Source organism: Xiphophorus hellerii, chromosome 20 (assembly GCF_003331165.1).
Source record: "Xiphophorus hellerii strain 12219 chromosome 20, Xiphophorus_hellerii-4.1, whole genome shotgun sequence".
Taxonomy (NCBI): domain Eukaryota; kingdom Metazoa; phylum Chordata; class Actinopteri; order Cyprinodontiformes; family Poeciliidae; genus Xiphophorus; species Xiphophorus hellerii.
The window spans coordinates 18,462,294-18,481,310 of NC_045691.1; the positions used below are offsets into that span (position 1 = coordinate 18,462,294).

Here is a 19,017-nt window from a genome sequence, read left to right on the forward strand (position 1 = left end):
TTTTTGAGTCTTGCCACAGGTTCTCAGTTGGATTTCGTTCTGGACTTGTCCTGTGTGTCTCTGCAGTTTCTCCAGTTACTACGGGTGATTTAGCTGCATATCTGATTAATGCTCGCCTTCCAAGTACCGTCTGCTGAGGTGTGTGGCCACACCTTGGCAGCTTTGCATACGTGACACAATCTCCAACCTACTCAGTGAAATGTTAAAAGCTCACAGCACACAGTCCAGTTAAGGGACACTTGGGGAAAAAATGGTTGCAATAGATTTTTTTTGCGATGTCAGATTAAAAAGGGGACTGATTACATATGCACATCACACTTTTCAGATTTTATTTGAAAACCCTTTTCACTTTTACTTTGCCCAAAAGAAATTGCTAGTATACTATATGAAATCTAACATACACTAAATTTTACTGTAATATATATATATATAGTTAATAATATACCAACTTACCAAACATCAATTTATAGCACTTCACCACTGGTTTGCTTATGCATGTAATTATTCCAAACACACAAAAAAACCTTGAGGCAGTCTTTATTGTTCTCGGGTTTCAAATATTCTAATTTAAAAGCAACCTGGATAAATATGCAGACAAGAATTTATACACCTACTTAAAATGTTTCCTTTTTTTTCTACATCTCTTGGGTTGTCAGGATTGTCTTCTCAACAAAGATGACGTTTATAGATGGAAAACTTTTCCTAGTCGAAGGCATAACTTATCCAGGCAGGCACTAATCGCTGAATGATGTAACCAAGTCAGAACCAACCAGCAGACAGACACATGCTTTATGCAACAGGAATGCAGGACTTCTTTCAAAAACACTGTAAACACAATAAGTACTAAAGCACTGTTTACATGTTGCTCATAGAATAACATCATCTATCCTTTTCGTTGCTGATCATGTTAAAAACACTTTATACTCTGCATTCTACTGGATCATTTTGTGTCAATAAACACCAAGTTAGTTAGACCCATTCCATAAAACTAGCCGAGTAGCATTTTGGGGGTCTAAATTGCCAAGTTTTGCATCACATGCACAGATTTCCATAAGTTTAAGTTCCATGAATAAAACCACCACTTTTATACCAGTTTATTTCTTTCACTCGGTGTGCTTTGAAACATCAAAAAACAGGCATTTCAGTACAGAGCTGCATGAATGTATGTGTCTAATGATGACCTATTGCAAGGTAAGCTGGTCAGACCCAGCCGCAATCAAATGACCCTTTAAAGGACTAAGTGATTTAAGAAAGTGCACGGCGGACCATGAACCTTAACGCTACGGTTACGCCACACCTTTCTGACTAAACACACCAGAAGCAGGTAGATTATGTACTTGTGAAGATTTCAAAGTGCCTCCTTTTTGTCAGGTTTGCAGGAATAAAAAGGCCGCTTATTTCACTTCATTATAAAAAAGAAAACTTGTAGGAGGGTGGGAATCTTCTCGTAACGGGCCCAAGAGACAGCAAAGTTCAAGCTGTGCTTTATTAAAAAAAAAAAAACCCCACAAAAATAAAAACAAAAGCAAGGCCGACTAGCTTCCACTTGTCAAGTCCAATGTCAAACATCTTGATGCATCACAGAGCTGCAGCAGCTAGGCTGCAGCAGCAGTGGCTCTATGAATCCACAGCAAATATTTTCATTAAGGTGGCATGTATTATTCTGTGTGCACATCACACTTTAAACTTGCATTTACATCAACACAGCGATAATTTTAACAATAAATGTAGGCACAAAGCCAGTACCCTGCTAACTTCTGTGTCGTCTCTTCATAAATACCTAGAATCACTTTGGTTGAAACAATATCAGCATTTGGCTTTTATTTATTTAGTTTTTTGTCATTTAAATATTTCTGAATGTTTATGTGGGCGACAGAAGAATTTGCGGGCACTTCTAACATTCTGCTCATCCAGCGAGAGCTTCTGTATTTATCTGTGTTCCTCTGAAGTCCCAGACTAGTACGCTACGATCACCTGCTTCGGGGGAGGAAGTCTCTCGGTTCACTCTTCTGACGCGGTCGTTTTGTTGAAGACGAAAAACAGACGAGACGGAAATCAAATAAACTCGAAAGAAGAAGGGTTAGCAAGTCTGTGGAGTCCTCTACCACTAAAGAAGCACTGTGTGCGCATATCCGAGTCTCTACTCGCCATGTGTGTTTTCAGTGTGTGTTTGTTAGTCGGGGCTCCTCAGTTTGTGTCCATGTGGTCGTCGCCTGACTCGGTGGCTCCTCCCAGCGAGGCCGGTGGGTCGGGTTTGGAGGGGCTGTCCTCGTCTCTGCGCTGATAGAAGAGCACGTAGGCTGCTTTAGTCTGCAACGAGACGACGGGTTAGGGTCACTACGGCAACGACGGGGTTAGGGTTACACTACGACAACAAGGACACCGGACACTGCAGGCGGAGAGCCAGGGAGGCAGAGGAGCCATTCTTATTGTTAATGAAATAATAATTAAACTGTTAAACTCACCACAATCTGATCTTCAGAGGCAGACGAGACGCTGCTGTCATCAAAGTAATACCACTTCCCATCCATTTTATTCTTGCCATAAGCCGTATCTGTGTCAAGAGGACGGAAAGTGTTAACAAATCACTATTCAGGCCTTTTACTAAACCAAAAAATATCTAATCAAAGCAGTCTGAGGGATGCAGTAAAGATGAATTTACACTGACAGCTGTGCATAAAGATAGTTCACGGTCTAGCATTGTATTGCATCCAATGAGGATTTTGAATCACCTGCATCAGTAAGTACTGAAATATAGTACTTACAAAACAGATTTTTTTAAAAAAATTAATATCCGGACTTACATTAGGGGAAATAAGGTGACTTACAGTGACCGCCTCCCATTCCTCCATAGTGGTTTGAAACAGCAATGAGGTCGTAGACGTAAGGGCCCGCTTTTGGGTCACACACAAACTCCGACATGTTTAGATCCCTGACAAAAGAAAATGAATGCTTCAATTTACACTAAGAAAAAAAACAAAAAACTTTTGAAAATGGTTTCCAAACAGAAGTCAGCATGTGATATGTGGCTGTATGATTACATAACCCTGCAGCAACTTCTCCATTTTACACACACTCACTCACTGCAGTTAAAGACAAAAAAAAGGAAAAGTCCTGTCTTATGCAAGTTGTACAGTAATAAAACAAAATGGGTAATAAAGAACTGAGGTTTTAGTGTTATGATTAAAGGTGTCGGAGACGAGAATCGAGTTCACTTCTGAATACGATCAGCATTTTCTCATTCACACATCAGATTAATATTCGTGATTTTCTGATTGCGCAATCCTGTACTGCTGGAGTTATAGTATGAGGATTCACAAACAGGAAACTTCAAACTTTTACTATTTGTTATGATACATAAACAATACTGACCTTACAAAAAGGAATGTGAACGTTAAAATGCATAAAAACAGCACGACTGGTGACTACCACATACTTCAATGTATTTTAATGGAATTCATGTGACAGACTGACACAAGGCATTTCATTGTGAGGTGGAAGAAAATAATACATACTTTCTAATATTTCTCAACTATACAAACCTGAAAGGGGGTAACATTAGTTTTACACAAAAAAAGGGAATGCCGATTTTCAGTCTCTTTAAGTGCCAAACTAAACCCCCAAAACTACTGATGTAATTGTAGTAAAATATGGTTTTAAATGTATCAACCTAGAAAAGCTGAATAAAAATGCATGCCATACTGTTTATATTTAATTTAGATAAAAAGAAAAACAATACATAAATTATTTTTGCTTTCACTTCACAATGATGCACTTTATTGTGTTGGTGTGTCACAAAGATCTGCGAAAAATAAAGAGAAGTTCGTAGTTTCAATTTGACAAAATGTGAAAAAGTTAAAAGGGAGTTAAACATTTTGCAAGGCACTGAAAGGCTGACTAACTGACCATGTGGAAAAATAGAAGCTCTACCCCTCAATATAAAAAAATAATATAAGGTAAAACACAAGAGTATTTATAATGACAGAACCTTAGACTGTGAGGGAAATCAGTAATCATGTCCAAACTTCCAGTGTCTTGTGCTGGAAGCTTAAAAACTAAATAAAAAACATACAGTACGCCAGGTCTTGCTGCCTTGCAGTGTTGGAGGAATTCACTGATCAGCTTAACTATTTTAAATGATAACATTTCATTTCTGTTGCAGAAGTTTTTTTGACCGTCATACCTGATGGGAAAGTCCACCAGTGTGTCGAGCTTGTCCCTCCAGCATCGGTTGTAGGAGAAACGCTTCAGGTGAACAACCAGAATGCGAGGCAGCGACCATAAGTCAAACTTTTTTGTTGCCTGTTGATGTTTTTTACATGTTGGACAATACCTGCATTTAAAAAAATGGATTTAGATAATAGAATACCATGGTACAGGTCTGACTTTCAGTGCGTTACCTATAAGGAAAAAAAAACATTACCAAGGGTCATGTTCTCCTAGAGTCTCCATTGTAGTAAAAAGCTCGATGCATTCCTTCAGAGCCACGGTTGTTTTCTTTTTTTGAGGCTGCAGCATGCTGTCGTGCTTCTCATAGACCTGCAACAAACATTTGAATACATGCAAATGAGTGTCTGCATGAGACGCCGCAGAGTTTATCTAAGGTGAAATCAGTCCCCTGACCTCCGCTTCCTGCTCATCATAAAACTGTTTCTTTGATTCCGTGTCCCAGTCGATCGCCACAGTGGAATGTGCTGCAGACAAAACGTGGGACATGCTGAGCTGGCACAGAGCAGTTCTAAAATTAATGAACAATTTTTAGATGTAAAAATATCAATGCTAACGGTTAAGTTTGAGGACATTTCCATCGCAAGGCAGCGGGCTGATGTTGACGGTTCCATAAGAGTTGACTATGCTGAAGGTGAAGAGCTTAGCTGCGTTTCCTTTAGAGCCGTTCTCCAAGTCTGAGCTCTCCTCCTCTTCTTCAGACGGCCCGTTCTCTGGCTCAGGACTCACCTGGTGATCCATGGCCTCCTCTTCACCTAAACAATAAAAACATAACCTTCATTTATTATGAAAATCCTTTGTCTTTTCCTGTCCACCCTCTTACAACTACACTTCCCTCAGCAGGACAACAGTAGCTTATATCTGCTATTTACCGTCATACAGCCCATTAGCTTCATTGCAGGTTCCTGAGTGGTTGCTACCATTACTGGAGCTGGCGCTGCAGGAGGCCCCATCCGACTGGGGGCTGCCGCAGCCCCCCAGGCTGGCATTGAGGGTAGACGATGTGGAACATTCAGGAGTCTGGCTGGAGCTGGACAAAGTGGCGGAGGCTGAAGCTCTGCTTTCACTATTTGGACTGTGCTGTTGCTTGACGTAGCGTCTGCAGCAGAGAACAGGGAATGATAGCAATACTTAAGACAACAAAACCTTAACTTTTGAATAAATACATTAAGAAATTTTGAGATGTCTCTGGAACTGTGATCTGTATCACTTGAATTTTTATATACATTTCCTACCCGATCCTTTCCAGGATCTTGTCGTAAAGAACGTCAGCTAACAGGTTGTGTCTGGGCACGGAGATGAGTAAAGGTTGGCCGAACAACAAGGTGCTAGAGGAGCTCCCCACGTGCTTGGAGTGGCGCTCCCTGAAATACACAGGCAGGTTCATCCTTTCGCTGTCCTCCTCCTGGACCTCATATCTGCAAAGATGAGACACATTGGATTATAGATCAGATGTAAGAATCTACAAATCTCTGAGGTCCCCTTCCATTAATCAAGACTTACACAAAAATGTCATCTTTTTCCATAATTTGGTTGAGGGCATCATCTCGTCTGTAAATTTTGTGAAATCTGTGATTGTAAACGTCGGCTACCACCATCTACAAGGACAGGAGGGTTGTGGGTTGAAAGTAGCAGCCAAAAACACATTTGAGGAAATAAAGATTGTGGGAAATCTGACCTTCTCAGAAGGAATCCCACAGAGCCTGGACAAGGCGCTGCAAAGGTCCGTCACTGCTCCCAGTTTGGGGACCACCACTCTGAACTGCAGAACAAGGAAAACAGAACAGAGTAAAATATTTCTATAAACATATTAACATTACTATAGCACCTTGTAAAAGTGTCCAAACACCTGTAGCATTTTGCTAAATTACAACCACAAACTTCACTGTATTATATTGGGGTTTAATGCGGTTAATGTGGGGTGTGAGGTGATGGATGCATGGTTTCCAAACTAGTATTTATTAAGAATATGTCTTTTGGATTATGTCTTTTTCTACCTCAGGCTAAGCCAGGTTGAACGTGGAGGAAATGAACATCAATCTTTATACCTTTCCACAGATTCTGCACTGGAGGTCTGATCAAATCAAATATCCTTTGAGTTTAATCGTTCCTCTGGAGCTCTGGCTTTATGATTGGGGTTCTTGTTCTGCTGGAAGCTAAACCTCCACTCTAGCCTCAAGTCTTTTGCAGCTTTTCTTCCATGACTGCCCTGCATTTTATACCTTTATTTACTTTTACAAAGCAGAACAAGTCAAGATAACAGGCACACAAATCAAAAATATTCCTCTTACACTGCTTTTTTTCAGCCCTTATAATTAATATTGGAGGCGAGTGTTTTACTTTAGGAACTATCATTAAATTATTCCTTCAATGAGGACAATGCAAGAAAACACTATTTTGTCCAAATCTGTTGGAGACATGGGTAAAAACAAAAAAAACCCAAAAACTTCCTGGTATTCTCTGATAAACCTTAGAAGCCTCACAGAATAACTACATTTATACTGAGATTAAATGAGACACAGGTGGACTCCATTTACTGATTATGACCCTTCTGAAGGCAATTGTTGGCGTCAGATTTTATTCAAGGCCGTCAAAATAAAAGAGGTTGGCTAAAGAATGGGGAATTATTGTATTATTTATTAGGATTATAAGGAAAAATAGTTCTAACAATAATTCTGATTTGCAAGACTGTAAACCCCAAAATCTTAACTGGCCTGCCATCAAAATATGATTTAATGCCATTATTCCATACAACTTCACCGCACAATTAATAAAGACTGTACTGAATTTTTAAAGACTTTTGTAACCCCATTTGTTGTTACAGTAAATGCCACCGATTACAGTAAAAATTTTGGTCTACATATTATTGGTCTATCACATACAGCCTACATACACTGAAGCTTGTGGATGTAAGACGAGCAAATTTGAAAACGTCAATGAGGAGTGAATACTTTTATACATGACCCCTGACAACAAAAACAGGTGTTAAAGATGAGACGCAAAGAACGAGTCAAAGGTGCTCAGCAGTTCAGACTCTGAGCAGACTGAAGCCCAACTTTTCCATACCTGAGTGGGTTTGGACTGGGGGTCCGACTGAACTAAAAACACCTCCATGGTCCGGTCCTTTTTCATAGGGAGAGGCAGCGTGAGGTAGCAGAAAGGGTCGAAGGTCACAGACACTTTGGAACACTCTGGACACACTAATGTGGACTTAAAGAGGCCGTGGAAAATGTCGACGATGACGGAGTCGTTGCGCAAACGGTGGTTTGTCCAGGCTTCCTTGGCAACAATCTGTAATCAAACAATAATGAGAGCTTTTATTGTGTGCCAATTAACTGCAATTCAACATAGTAACAGCAAAAAAAAAATGCAATAACCGCTGTAAAAGAAAGTCAACTTTTTTTTTTTAAATACTGAGGAAGTTTTTTCAGCTGCTCTACCACAAACAGACTCATTTTAGTTTGTAGTACTAAACACTGCTTTGATGCTGCGTACATCATCTGGACGACCCTCTGCGTCTCTCAAGGCCAGGTAAGGCTTTTTCTTGACACGGTTCAGATCTTCATGGAGTCCATCCAGCAGGAAGGCCAACAACTCCTGAGAGTCCTGCTGCTGGTAGCCGGAAAACTGTGGAGCGAAGCGGCCCACCTGGGTCTGGAAATCAAGATGCACACATGACTGCTGCCATCTGGCTTCTATAGAACTTTTGATGAAAGTTAACCGGTGTGAGATTTGTCTGAAGTAGCTCACTTTGAAGGTACGCGGGGCCACGTAACTGCTGCGGCTCATCCACATCTGCTTCACCAGGTCTGCGTAGGCCTCGGCGATCTCTCCCCTCATTCCCAGGGGATTCTCTCGGTTAATCTCCGCTTCATACTGGTCTGTGAGGAAGTACTCTGTGAGTGGAGACACATTGCTCAGGCACTGGAGGAAGAGGAACAAGAAAGAAGATTATGGAAACATTTACTAAAAAAGAAAATCCCATTCTTATTCGGTAAGCTGTAAATCTGTAAAGAATATTTGTATTGTTTTGATTTCTTTTACCTGGAGAGCAGAGTTCATGAAGCATGTATTGCCCAGATTACTGAGACCGCACAGGCCAGGCTGCGATTGTGATTCTCTGTAGTTATAGGAGGAGCTATATGAATTATATCCCCCAAATCTGTGGAGAGTAGGGATTTGTTACTGCTGATGGACTAAAACATACAAGCAATTCTCAGATCACTTCTCAAACCCCGGCCTAAGAAGATATAGGATGTTGGTGTCATGTATGGAAGCGGAGAGAATTAAATTTTTCAAAAATATTCTAATTTACAGACAATATTTATTTTAGCCAATAGCGCTACAGTCAGCAAGCTAATTGATGGAGACCATGTTCAGTCTAAACCTTTTAACCATGCAATGCTGAGCGATGCTTGCTAGGTTAGAACAGAACAGAATATATTTCCTTGATCCCAAAGGGGAAATTGCTTATTTGTTGACAAGCTATTCCATCCAAAGTGTCAAATGTTAGCAAATACAAATATAACTATAGGCGATATAACATTTTATTTAAAGAAAAATAATGTACTATGAATTGGGAATAGCACCGGCTCCACCAGAAATACTTTAAAACACCATATTTGACATAATATTTGCACGGAAGGAGATCCAGTATTAAGAAGAATGGCAGTTATACTAACAAACTCATACAAACATCATGTAAAGTAAAAATCATATTAACAGAACATGTCATTTAAATGTTTTTGTGCCCACATCTAACAGATCATCAAGATCACATTCTTGTCCTTCATTAGTGCATTAATACAGTCAGACAATCAAACTGACAAATAATAAAAATGCCTAAACTTGCCTGTGGCAAGTATGCAAAAAAAATAAAATAAATCTATAACAGGTTTGTTTTTCTAATTTAATTATGTCTTTAGGACATTTGCATGTCAAGCCAAATTTCTCCAGTTGTCTACAAAGTTTTATATTTAAAAATATGTGTTTAAAGCATGCTCTGCAGGGAAGCAATAATGCATTCCCCTTGGAAAGCAGCCAAGAGGATTATAAATAATATGGCTACTTTAAGAGTCAAGCCACCACTTGAGAAAACAAGAAGAAACACTTTTTAAATAAAAGTCTTTTACTTAGTGTGCTAAAAATGCACAAACAACAGATGTTTTCTGACTTAACTGTGTGTTGTTTCTGGTGTTATATTTAATTACATTAAGTTTAATGGTAGTGCTTTTGGCTCTACCATTAAACTTGTGCATATAAAATGCATTATAAGTTCCATGTATAGATATGGACAGTTTTGGCCAACACCTTGCTTATCTGAAGCAGATAAATAAATGTAAAAGTAGAAAGTAGCAGAGGAATATATGAGAAATTGTGCCTTGCCTGTTGTTGGAGGACGTGCTGTTATTCAGAGCATATCCGGGGCTCCCGCTACTGTCACCATTGGTTACTGTTGGGGATACACTAGCTGATGAATTTGAGGAAAGTTTAGGGGAGGTAGTAAAATTCCTAGATGGAGTTGCACTGGACCTGGAGAGAGCAGAAGCGTGTTACAGAAAGTAAATTATAACCATTAAACTTAATATACAAAAAAAATAATAATCACCAGGGAGACAAAAAATTTCTTCACAATTTTAAATAAAAAGAGGCTTGCTTACTTGGGGTGCGAAGCTTGTCTGGGCCACGTGCCGTCCTCATTCTTGCGTTCAATCACAAGCACCTGTGGGAAAACAACCCGAATAAAAACATGCTTGCTCCATATTTACAATTTATGGCTATTACACCTCAGGTTAACAGTGAAATCAGTAAATATGTCAAGTGCTGCCAAGCCGTTATCAAGTGTAGGTGGGGTTATCAAATTATTTATAGTGCAGTTTTTTCGCAGACACATTCGCACGACTCCTTTATATCATTCCCAACACATAAAGACTATTTTTGCGGTGTTCAATATTTTTATGGACTCGCATTTTGAAAAGTAACCATGTTGTCCCCATTGCAACTTGATGAAATGAAGCAATGGGGCCTGTAGGAATTTAAGGAGTTCATCACACCTAAAAACAATTTTCCCTGTATAATGAAGGTACAGACTTGGATTATTTTGGAATTCATGGAAAACCTATTTTAGATTACAAGAGTACAGTTTATCGAAAATGTGTGGCTGTAATGGGAGTCAATGGGATCAAAGCATAAGTGAAGTTAAAGAGTGTACGTAAAATGCATGTGCCTTGTTCTACATATGTTGCAATCAAAAGGACAAAGAAATGTTCAATGTAAAGTGCAACAGAATCAACCTTAGAACTGACACCCAGATGCCTGAAGGGTTAAAAATCAGCAAAGCCGCAGACTGATTGCTTCCATAATACAAGCAGTAATGCAAAAGGATCCCCAGCCAAGCACAGATTCATATTCTGCACAGTAAGTTGACATTACATTCAGTTAATTAACATTTTTGCATTACAACTTAATTTTATATGCAATGCTAGTTTTTTCTAAGAAACTGATTTCAGAATCACATTTGATGTAAACCAAATTCTTTGAAATTAACAGATACTTCACTTGATGTCCTGGTTCAGTCTGTGTGTAATTAATTCTCAATAAGCATGAGATTGATTTGAATATCTGAAATAAATGAAGTTTCACAGTTTTTCTAATTTATGGAGATGCACCTGTGTATTAGCTTTGTCTCATCTTGAGAGACACTTCTCTAGTCACCTCCAAGTTCAACATTTATACATTCTTCATAAAGGTGAAGCGACACTTGTAACATTTTACGAAACAATCACAACACAAGGCCACAGATAAATCTGTAAACATATGATGCAGTTTAAACCACAATTCAACACCTATTCATTAAGAACAAGAACTATATAGTGTAGTAAATCACAAGGCTCTAACTGTAGAGCTGGCAGCTCTGCATTAGGCTATGTGATGTTCCTGTTTTTAGGCAATGCCTCTGAATGAATTATGTAAGTACATGGAGTGCAAATACGTTCAGTATGTTAGTATGTTCAGTAGTCTAACTAGAGTGTAAACTACCTGTCCCTGGAAGAGACCGGCATCCTGTACAGTGCTGTCTGGCTTGTTCAGTTGCTCATAAGTGTTGCTCATGTATTTGTTCCAGAGTCGAGTCTCCTTCTCTGAAGGGATATTGAACAACGTCCGCATCTCCTTCTCTATAGTGTCTGAGAACAAAAGGATTGCATTCTGTAAACTAGCACAGGCGCAGAAATGAAAACTTCCCCTGGTTCACCAGGAAGTCCTGACGTCCTTCTTACCTATGGTATCAGCTTTACTGAAATGCCGTGTGATGACATTTTCCATGTTGTCATTCTCACATAGGCTGAGTTCAAGCAGATAAACTTCCACCTTACAGTGCTTCACAAACATGCCATGTTCAACCACCTAGAAGAGAAAAGCAACATTATAAAAAAGCCCAGACAATGGTTTGCCATAAATCAACATGACATGGACTGAAAAAGTAAAGTACCTTTCTGACGATGGGTCTCTGGCCCTCGAGGCAGCTGTACCAGCTGACCAGCTTATTCCATGCCTCAGTGGGTACGAGGACGTAGTCCAACTCATCTATAAGGTGCTCTTTCAGGGCCTGAGTCTCCTGGTCTTTAGAACATGAATTAAAAGTATTATTTCAAAAGGTTCATTATTTCATATGAACCTTTTATTTCATGTTCTTTAGTTTGAGAGAAAATAATTTTTGAGTTTTACCTGAGAACAGGCCAGAGTTGTCAATTGGTCCTGGATAGAGGCTACGTTCCCCAACATTGTACATATCCCAACTGTCATATCCCACATACTTTTTCCACTGTTTGAACCATCGACTGTCTATAAGATACCTAAGACAGACAAAATTGATTAAAAGTCAGAAGTTACCACAGAGCCAGTCAGAAAAGAGTCAGTTTTTCTTTTCCAAACTGAAAAAGGGAAAGGAATGACAAGGTGGATGTTAACAGGACACATTCCACAAAGCCTCATGCCTTTGCAGAACATTACGCAACAGCGAACTGTCTTGGCATTTGCAGATATAGTAACGGCAGGCTAGTTTCGACTTAATCTCATCTAAAGCATCTCCTGTAGTTAACAGGCTTTAATGGGTACAGTGTTGAGTGTTCATTCAGCAGTAGCCGCTTCTGTAACAGAAAACTATGGTTCTATGCTCTCTAATACAAACTAGGTTTTGACAAACTTTGAAAAGACATTCACATAAAATAAATAGTTTTAGAGGGAAATGTAAATACATGTACGAACACAGTAGCTGTGTAGGTAACAAGGTTTATGATGAGAACGTACGTTTCCTTATATAGGACAAAGTAAATAACCGCTACTCCGACTATTTCCCATTGAAATATTTATATGAAGCAGTTTGACCGGCTTTTGACTAGAGCTGCTTTAGTCATGACTGACTGTTTCTCAAGCTCTAGATCTGAGAAGCAGTCAGATCTAGAAATATGAATAAAAACTGTCTTGTCTTGTCAGAAAGCCGGTTTGACTGGAAGAAGAACCTATCAGATAAATACCGGGGCCTGCTCGCTATCCCTACAGTTAGCTTCATCCAACTTATAATGAAATATACGTTAAGATAATAGCTCAATACATAAGGTTGTTTGAGTGGACATCTGATCTATTATAAGTTATTGTTAGTGTTTGTGAGCATCACATTCAGGTCTCTAAACAAAACGGTCGGAGTGGTTAGCTGCTAGCATGCTAATCTGTTTGTCATTAGCGCAACAGCTTTCAGTTTAGGCTTTCATTGCTGCTTGTTAGCTTTAGCATGCTAGCACTTCCTGTTTCATGCTAGCTAGCCCTGACTAAGACAAACAACGTTTGGATGTTGCCGGTCCTTACCATTCGTCGCCCTTTTTTAAAGTTGTTTTCAAAAGTGACCCAATACTCTGTTTTTGGTTTTCTATTGAAGGGGTAGGAATCTGTGCGGCTACCGGCTCTGTGTCAGAGTCTGCCGCGCTGCCCGACTCGGGTCCGCCTCCCTCAGCCATCATGCAGCCAGTGAACCGGTGTCGTGAACGCGCGGGGACTAAAGCACAGGAGCGAGCGTCTCGTTAAACGTTCTTCCTCTACGATTCATGGACGGAGGAGCAGCAGGGTCCCTAGTGGTATAAAGGTACATCTGTGCCAAAAGATCAAGCAACCTAGATTTAGTTGATTTATTTAGAAACAAAAACAAAGAGATAGAAATAAAAAGTAAAATGTATTCCCCTTTAAGTGGGAGCCCACTTAAAGGGGGAATGAAGATATTATGTATTTACCGGGGGGGTCATTGTCTCCTTTGGATTCCTGCATTTCATTCTTTGTCATTCAGATCAGCAGAGGGCTGTGTTGTACAGGAGTGTTTCATGCATAACTTTTCACTTTCATAGCACAATGAATCAAAACAACTTAAAAGAAATCTGACTTAGCGGTAAATTTGTATCAGAGCGGTATCTGATGCCTTGAAATTGACCTCTGTCTCTTTAAGAACCTTTTACCCTTTCCAAAACTCTCTGTCAACATGTGAACTCAACAATCCTTCATGTGGCCCATTGATGCCATTTACAAACAATTGTCTTCCTCCTTCTTGAATTTTATTGGCGGCTGGCTAGAAACATTTACTACCCTTCTTAGGAGCATTGTACTTGGTTTGATGAGCTCTCAGCAGATGCTAATTGCGGCTGGAAATTTGATGGAGCTGTGTGGGGAAGGCACAAAGGAGGGATGCTCTATGGGACGGGATCTCTACTGAGAACTGAAGCTCCAAGGTGGAGCTTTGTGGAAATAGGCAGTTTATTTGTGGAGCAGATTAAGGCGTCCTTGAATGGCTGCCATGGAAGATTCAAGGATACATTAAACATGCATGAATGAGTCAAAGCAACACTCCAGGTATGCTTTTGCAGAGGAACTGATTTATGGCTTGATTTATGTATAACATGAGACATAAATCAAGATAGTCGATTTTGAAAAAAAAAAAGTGGACACAGATTTAGCGTTGGTTAAACAAGGACCAGATCATCCTAAAAAACATCCCACATCCGGCAGCAACAAAATCTTGATATGTACGGTTAAGCCTTTTTCAGATCCACACAATAGTCCAGGTCCAAACAAACCTTCAGGACCTGCTCAGTTACTCCACAATGGTAAAGATTTCGCCTGCTCTTCCTGAATTTGATGTTCAACTGTGAATGAGCATGTCCTTTCTAGCAAAACAAGATAAACTTTTCCAAGGAAACTGAGAAATGTGATCTCTCAAAAACCAGGCCACACTCCCTGGTTCAATTTCTGAACTGTATCAAACACATTTGCTTGAAGGCAGAATAGATTAAGCTGTAAAAGTCCACATAGATCAAAAAATACAGTTTCAATGAATGAGTTCAAAGATTAGGTAGATGGTAAATGTCCAAGTAACATCCAAGGCAGGAGCCAAGGATTGGATTCTTCCTTTTGATTCAAAGATGGTTTGGTGAGATTATTTGAGATTATGATGACCTTTCTATCATTTCAAACCAATCAACCAATTCTCCTCAAACATCCAGGCATTTTGTCCAATCATTGCTGCTCAATTGGGATGGTCTCTTCTTCAGACCGTTCTCTGTAAACTCCACAGCAGAGAATGAAAGTTCCAGCAGAAAAAAAAAAGTTGAAATAAACACAAAAAAGCCAGTCATGTCATCATTCTGTAATTATCAAATTGCTTGTTTTCAAAGAAAGATGTGCAACTGTACACTGCAATGGAGAAAACCAATTTTAATCAAAACTATTTCTAGACTGTACAAAATGCAAAGTAATGTTTAACCTTACAAAATTAACTGTCTAGATTACAGAAGACATTTCTATAACATGCGAACCTCAGCTGGTCCCAGGTCTGCTTCCAGTCTAGCGATAGACACAGAACAACTGCTCTACTATCAAACGATGGACAGACTATATTGTTTATTATGTTAAGATCCTGACACCTGCACAATGTGTTTTGTCCTGTTGTTGAGTCATGATGCATTGGAAATGGAAATAGTCTAATTATACATGGGGAGAAAAGGGACTGTACCCAGTAGTATTATGAATGCATACACTTACAAGAGGATCATAATGCAGTTTCAATAAGAAATATGTCCTCTCAACAATCCAAAATATGTCCTTGTAAATAAAATAGCAACTCAAATGTGTTTCATCGACATGAGACAGCTAGAGTGTTTCAGTAGCTTAAGATATTTTCAGGACTGGAAAAGGAATATTTGAAAGAACAATGACCATAAACGTGTAAACGTTGCACATTATGAAAAGACAAAAACGGATCCCTGCAATGACTAAATTTAGACCAGGCAATCAGAAGATGCCACTTGGCAGCTCCTTGTTAAACATGCCATCAAAGTCCAGCTCCCTGCTCATCAGTTCGTCCTCCACACTCTCTAGCGCCCACTGGTGGTCTGTTAGCTCTAGTGCCTCCCACTCAGCCTACAAAAAAAGAAAAGAAAATAAAAAAAATTACATGAGAATCTGTCATTTCTCACCAAAGGATCTAATTATACGGGCTCTATGATACATACTTTGAAAGCTTTATTTGTATCTGCCGGCATGGCCATGGCAGCACCACTCATCTGTTCTTGCATGATCCTCGACTGGTCAGCACCTGGAGGGATTCAGAGGCATAGCTACCATCAGCATGAGCGAATGATTAATCATGACTGTCTGCAGATGGGAATGATTCTTCATTAACTACACTTACCATTATCTTGACCTAATATGAGGGAATACATGCTTCTCAGTCCAAAGACATTCAAGAAATACCATGAAGCTGAGCTCACCCTAAAAGAAAAAAAAAGCAAGAGTGCACATGAGAAGGTCACATGCTTGATATAAACACAAAATGAATGTTTCAGTGAAGGTCAGAAAGTCCTGCTTTATTTCTTTACCAGGAAGCATCCAATGAGAGGAGTTCTATTCCTTGCTGCAACATAGGCTTAAAACGCAGAGTGAGAGGGAAGGGAACCTTCGCTGTGTTGAAAAACAAGCACAAAGACAAAACATCTGTTACATTAATACTTAGATTAATTAATTAAATACTTAGAATTGAGCACATCACGTTTAGAGCCAATTATCTGCAACTCGCTATGTAACAGGAGCTGCTACATTTAAGAAGAAATATTACTTGTTACAAATCCAGAAAAGGTCCAGTTGATCCAGCCACCGATGAGGATCATGGGAAGCACGTTGGTGACGTTGCCCTTCATCATGTCCGTCAGCATGCTGGGATCTGGGAAACACAAGACTTGATTTTTCTAAACCAATGCGATGTTCAGCGTATTTTTTTCCCCAGCATTTCACCACTGTTTTGTAATACGTTGGGGAAAAAACTATTTGCTGAGTGTACTACAGTTTATATATATAAATATAAGTATATATAAATAAAAAATTATGCTAAATAAAAGGATTAAGTTATTTTACTCTGTTTGGCCACTATTTTAAATAAAAATGTTCTCTTAGTCAAGATGACAGCCCAGTGACATCATGAGAGGCAGGTATTCACTAGGCCTACCTGTCATGGGAGACGGCGGAACGACTTTCCTTTTAGTCTTCTTAAAAAAGCCGTCCTCTTGGTTGTTGAAGTAGAACTTTCTCATCAAAAAGGACTAAAACACAGAAAGGTATTCAGTAACACTGTTGTTAACTACAGGCATGATAAGAAACAGGAGATGGTTGGTCACAAGTCAGCTCATCCAACAGTTTTAGTTACATTAATTAAATTAGTTTTGTATCAAACTCTTGTTGCTTATAGCAGGTAGTTTCCTATAAATAACGTATACTCCAAAGTTGAAAAAAAGAATTATAACGTCAAACTGAAACAACACCACACCTCACCTATTAAGTTATGATGCTAAAGGTGTTTTTCAAAATTACTTAAGCAGACAAGATAGACTGAGAACAACTTCTTATGTATGTAACAAATCAATAACCTAAACTAAATTCACCTAATTTAACCATCATTTTACCAGGTGAAATGTGTGAGAGCCAGTTCTTACTTAAAAACATGACCTGACTAAGTTGATTAAATGTAAGTATGGCAATGGCTATTGAACTATCTATTAATATGATTGAAAGACTGTTACTACTAGTTTTATGATTTCGCTTTGATGGTGTCTTGAATATTAAACACTTAGGTAAAATTGACGTCTCACCTGTTTCGGAATGTATTTTCCATTTTCTCTGAGAATTCTGCTCCGAATAAGAACCTGGCTGAAATTGTACAAAGCACACAAACATACCTTACTGCATTTTTAGCGGAACTTGTATAATTACCACGTATTGACAAGTACAGCGTGCTTACCTGTCTGAAACCTGCTCTAAGGTCAACTTTTTGTCACTCTGCAGAAGAATTGATACATAATGGCGAATCACGCCGACAAGAAAGGTGATGAAGACAATGGGCAAAACCACCCAGAGTCTGATGTTGGAGTCCAACAGAAGCTCCGGTTCGGCCATTCTGTCTGGAGGAAGACACAACAGAGCCGAACAGGCTATACGTCAGGGTGCGACAGACATTACTCAAGCTCATGAAGGAACCGGAGGGACCGTCTGTTAATAACGCCTTATTTCAACCTCAAATAACTCGCTAAACAGCATAATATTTACTTCTCGTAGGTATCTGTGAGCCCTTAAACAGAAGGTCTCTCAGATCACTGTAAAATAGCCCCAGAAAAAAGAAGCTAACAATGTGCTAACGTTAGCCAACTGGCTACCTTCTTCCTGATGTCCGTCACGGAGGGTGGGAACCAACAAGTCCTCCCGAAGAGGCGACCCCCGCTTTGAGCTTTATTCCCGGGAAGCGAAAGACAAAACACATCCACTGGGTGAGGGTATCAAATTTGCTAGATAATTTTTTATAAAATTGCGTTACATCTCAGCTATGGACGCTGCGTTTTACTGACTGCGGAGAAGGATGAGAACAAATTTCTGCTTCTGCAGCTCCTCGTCTACAGAATCTCTCGCTGGCGCTGCAGCGCCGCCTCGCGGCGATGAAGGAGATCTATGAAGCTACGTGTGACTTCAGTGATTGCATTCAATTAGGAAAAGGCAAGTTTCAATTGTACTCAGTAAAAGTTGAGAACCCCCCACCCTGGTCTACAATCTTCACCTTAGGCCTAAGTGATTCTGATTCATACGTTGGCAGTGCATAGTGATAAATTGGTTCATCATTTCAAAGCTCTTGTTCTTTTTCAGAACATTTCTTTCAAATATGTCCCAGATGGTTTTTTCTAATAAACCATCTGGTACACCAGGTGAAAGCATAGTTTTGCTTGGAGCTAACTCGCCTTTTGTGAAGAGTGCATTTCCTTTTCAGAGAGAAGGTAGTATATATATATATATATATATAAATATATATATATATATAGATAGATAGACAGACAGACAGACAGACAGACAGACAGACAGACAGACAGATAGATAGATAGATAGATAGATAGATAGATAGATAGATAGATAGATATTCATTAATATTCAAAATATAATGTTGTTTTTTCTCACTTTTCTCATTAGAGATTGACAGAAATGAAGAGGGCAGCATGGAAAAAGTAGCAGATGATGAGGGAGTAACACCGGAGCAGGAGAAGATGCTTTTGTGTCACCTGCTGTGTCACCAGCAGTTCCCCATAAAAGAGGCTCTTCTTCGTCACAAGCGGCTCTCTGACCTCCACAAGGTGAGGATATCAAACAGCAGGAGATAAATGTGCAACAAGCTATAAATAATCTGCTCTCTGCCATCTGTTAGACACTTAAATCCTCAGTATA

General features: G+C 39.4%; 2 protein-coding genes across 3 annotated transcripts; both read right to left on the bottom strand.

Moving 5' to 3' along the window:
* Nucleotides 1-614: 614 nt before the first annotated feature.
* usp4 (ubiquitin specific peptidase 4 (proto-oncogene)) lies at nt 615-13,267 on the bottom strand. 2 transcript variants are annotated; one of them, XM_032549104.1, is made up of 22 exons: nt 13,090-13,266; nt 11,953-12,080; nt 11,717-11,847; nt 11,505-11,631; nt 11,266-11,411; nt 9,888-9,949; nt 9,613-9,759; nt 8,272-8,389; nt 7,978-8,151; nt 7,723-7,881; nt 7,294-7,518; nt 5,906-5,989; nt 5,731-5,825; nt 5,463-5,645; nt 5,100-5,326; nt 4,785-4,982; nt 4,624-4,694; nt 4,424-4,539; nt 4,184-4,333; nt 2,829-2,932; nt 2,466-2,554; nt 615-2,310 (listed from the first exon to the last, which is right to left on the bottom strand). In XM_032549104.1, the coding sequence occupies exons 1-22, from the start codon at nt 13,239-13,241 to the stop codon at nt 2,188-2,190; spliced, it is 3,009 nt and encodes a 1,002-aa protein (XP_032404995.1). In that variant the 5' UTR covers nt 13,242-13,266; the 3' UTR covers nt 615-2,187. The 2 variants fall into 2 exon arrangements, with proteins under 2 accessions (XP_032404995.1, XP_032404996.1); XM_032549105.1 differs by lacking the exon at nt 615-2,310 and having other exon boundaries at nt 2,805-2,932; nt 13,090-13,267.
* A 1,629-nt stretch (nt 13,268-14,896) lies between these two features.
* On the bottom strand, nt 14,897-18,199 carry emc3 (ER membrane protein complex subunit 3). Its single transcript, XM_032550417.1, has 9 exons — nt 17,967-18,199; nt 17,555-17,714; nt 17,406-17,463; nt 16,766-16,859; nt 16,379-16,483; nt 16,143-16,224; nt 15,956-16,035; nt 15,777-15,859; nt 14,897-15,684 (listed from the first exon to the last, which is right to left on the bottom strand). Exons 2-9 carry the CDS (start codon nt 17,707-17,709, stop codon nt 15,556-15,558), a joined length of 786 nt encoding a protein of 261 aa, XP_032406308.1. The 5' UTR covers nt 17,710-17,714; nt 17,967-18,199; the 3' UTR covers nt 14,897-15,555.
* Between the last annotated feature and the right edge of the window lie 818 nt (nt 18,200-19,017).

What these genes read in the sequence shown, in the direction of transcription:
- usp4 (XM_032549104.1), bottom strand. Translation starts at nt 13,241, where the DNA reads ATGATGGCTGAGGGAGGCGGACCCGAGTCGGGCAGCGCGGCAGACTCT. An exon ending in AAGATCCTGGAAAGGATCGG is followed by an intron (nt 5,327 to 5,462) that starts GTAGGAAATGTA and finishes TCTCTGCTGCAG; the next exon opens with ACGCTACGTCAAGCAACAGC. An exon ending in CTGGTGGACTTTCCCATCAG is followed by an intron (nt 2,933 to 4,183) that starts GTATGACGGTCA and finishes TTCTTTTGTCAG; the next exon opens with GGATCTAAACATGTCGGAGT.
- emc3 (XM_032550417.1), bottom strand. Translation starts at nt 17,709, where the DNA reads ATGGCCGAACCGGAGCTTCTGTTGGACTCCAACATCAGACTCTGGGTG. An exon ending in GAAAATACATTCCGAAACAG is followed by an intron (nt 16,860 to 17,405) that starts GTGAGACGTCAA and finishes TCTGTGTTTTAG; the next exon opens with TCCTTTTTGATGAGAAAGTT. An exon ending in CATATTAGGTCAAGATAATG is followed by an intron (nt 15,860 to 15,955) that starts GTAAGTGTAGTT and finishes GAATCCCTCCAG; the next exon opens with GTGCTGACCAGTCGAGGATC.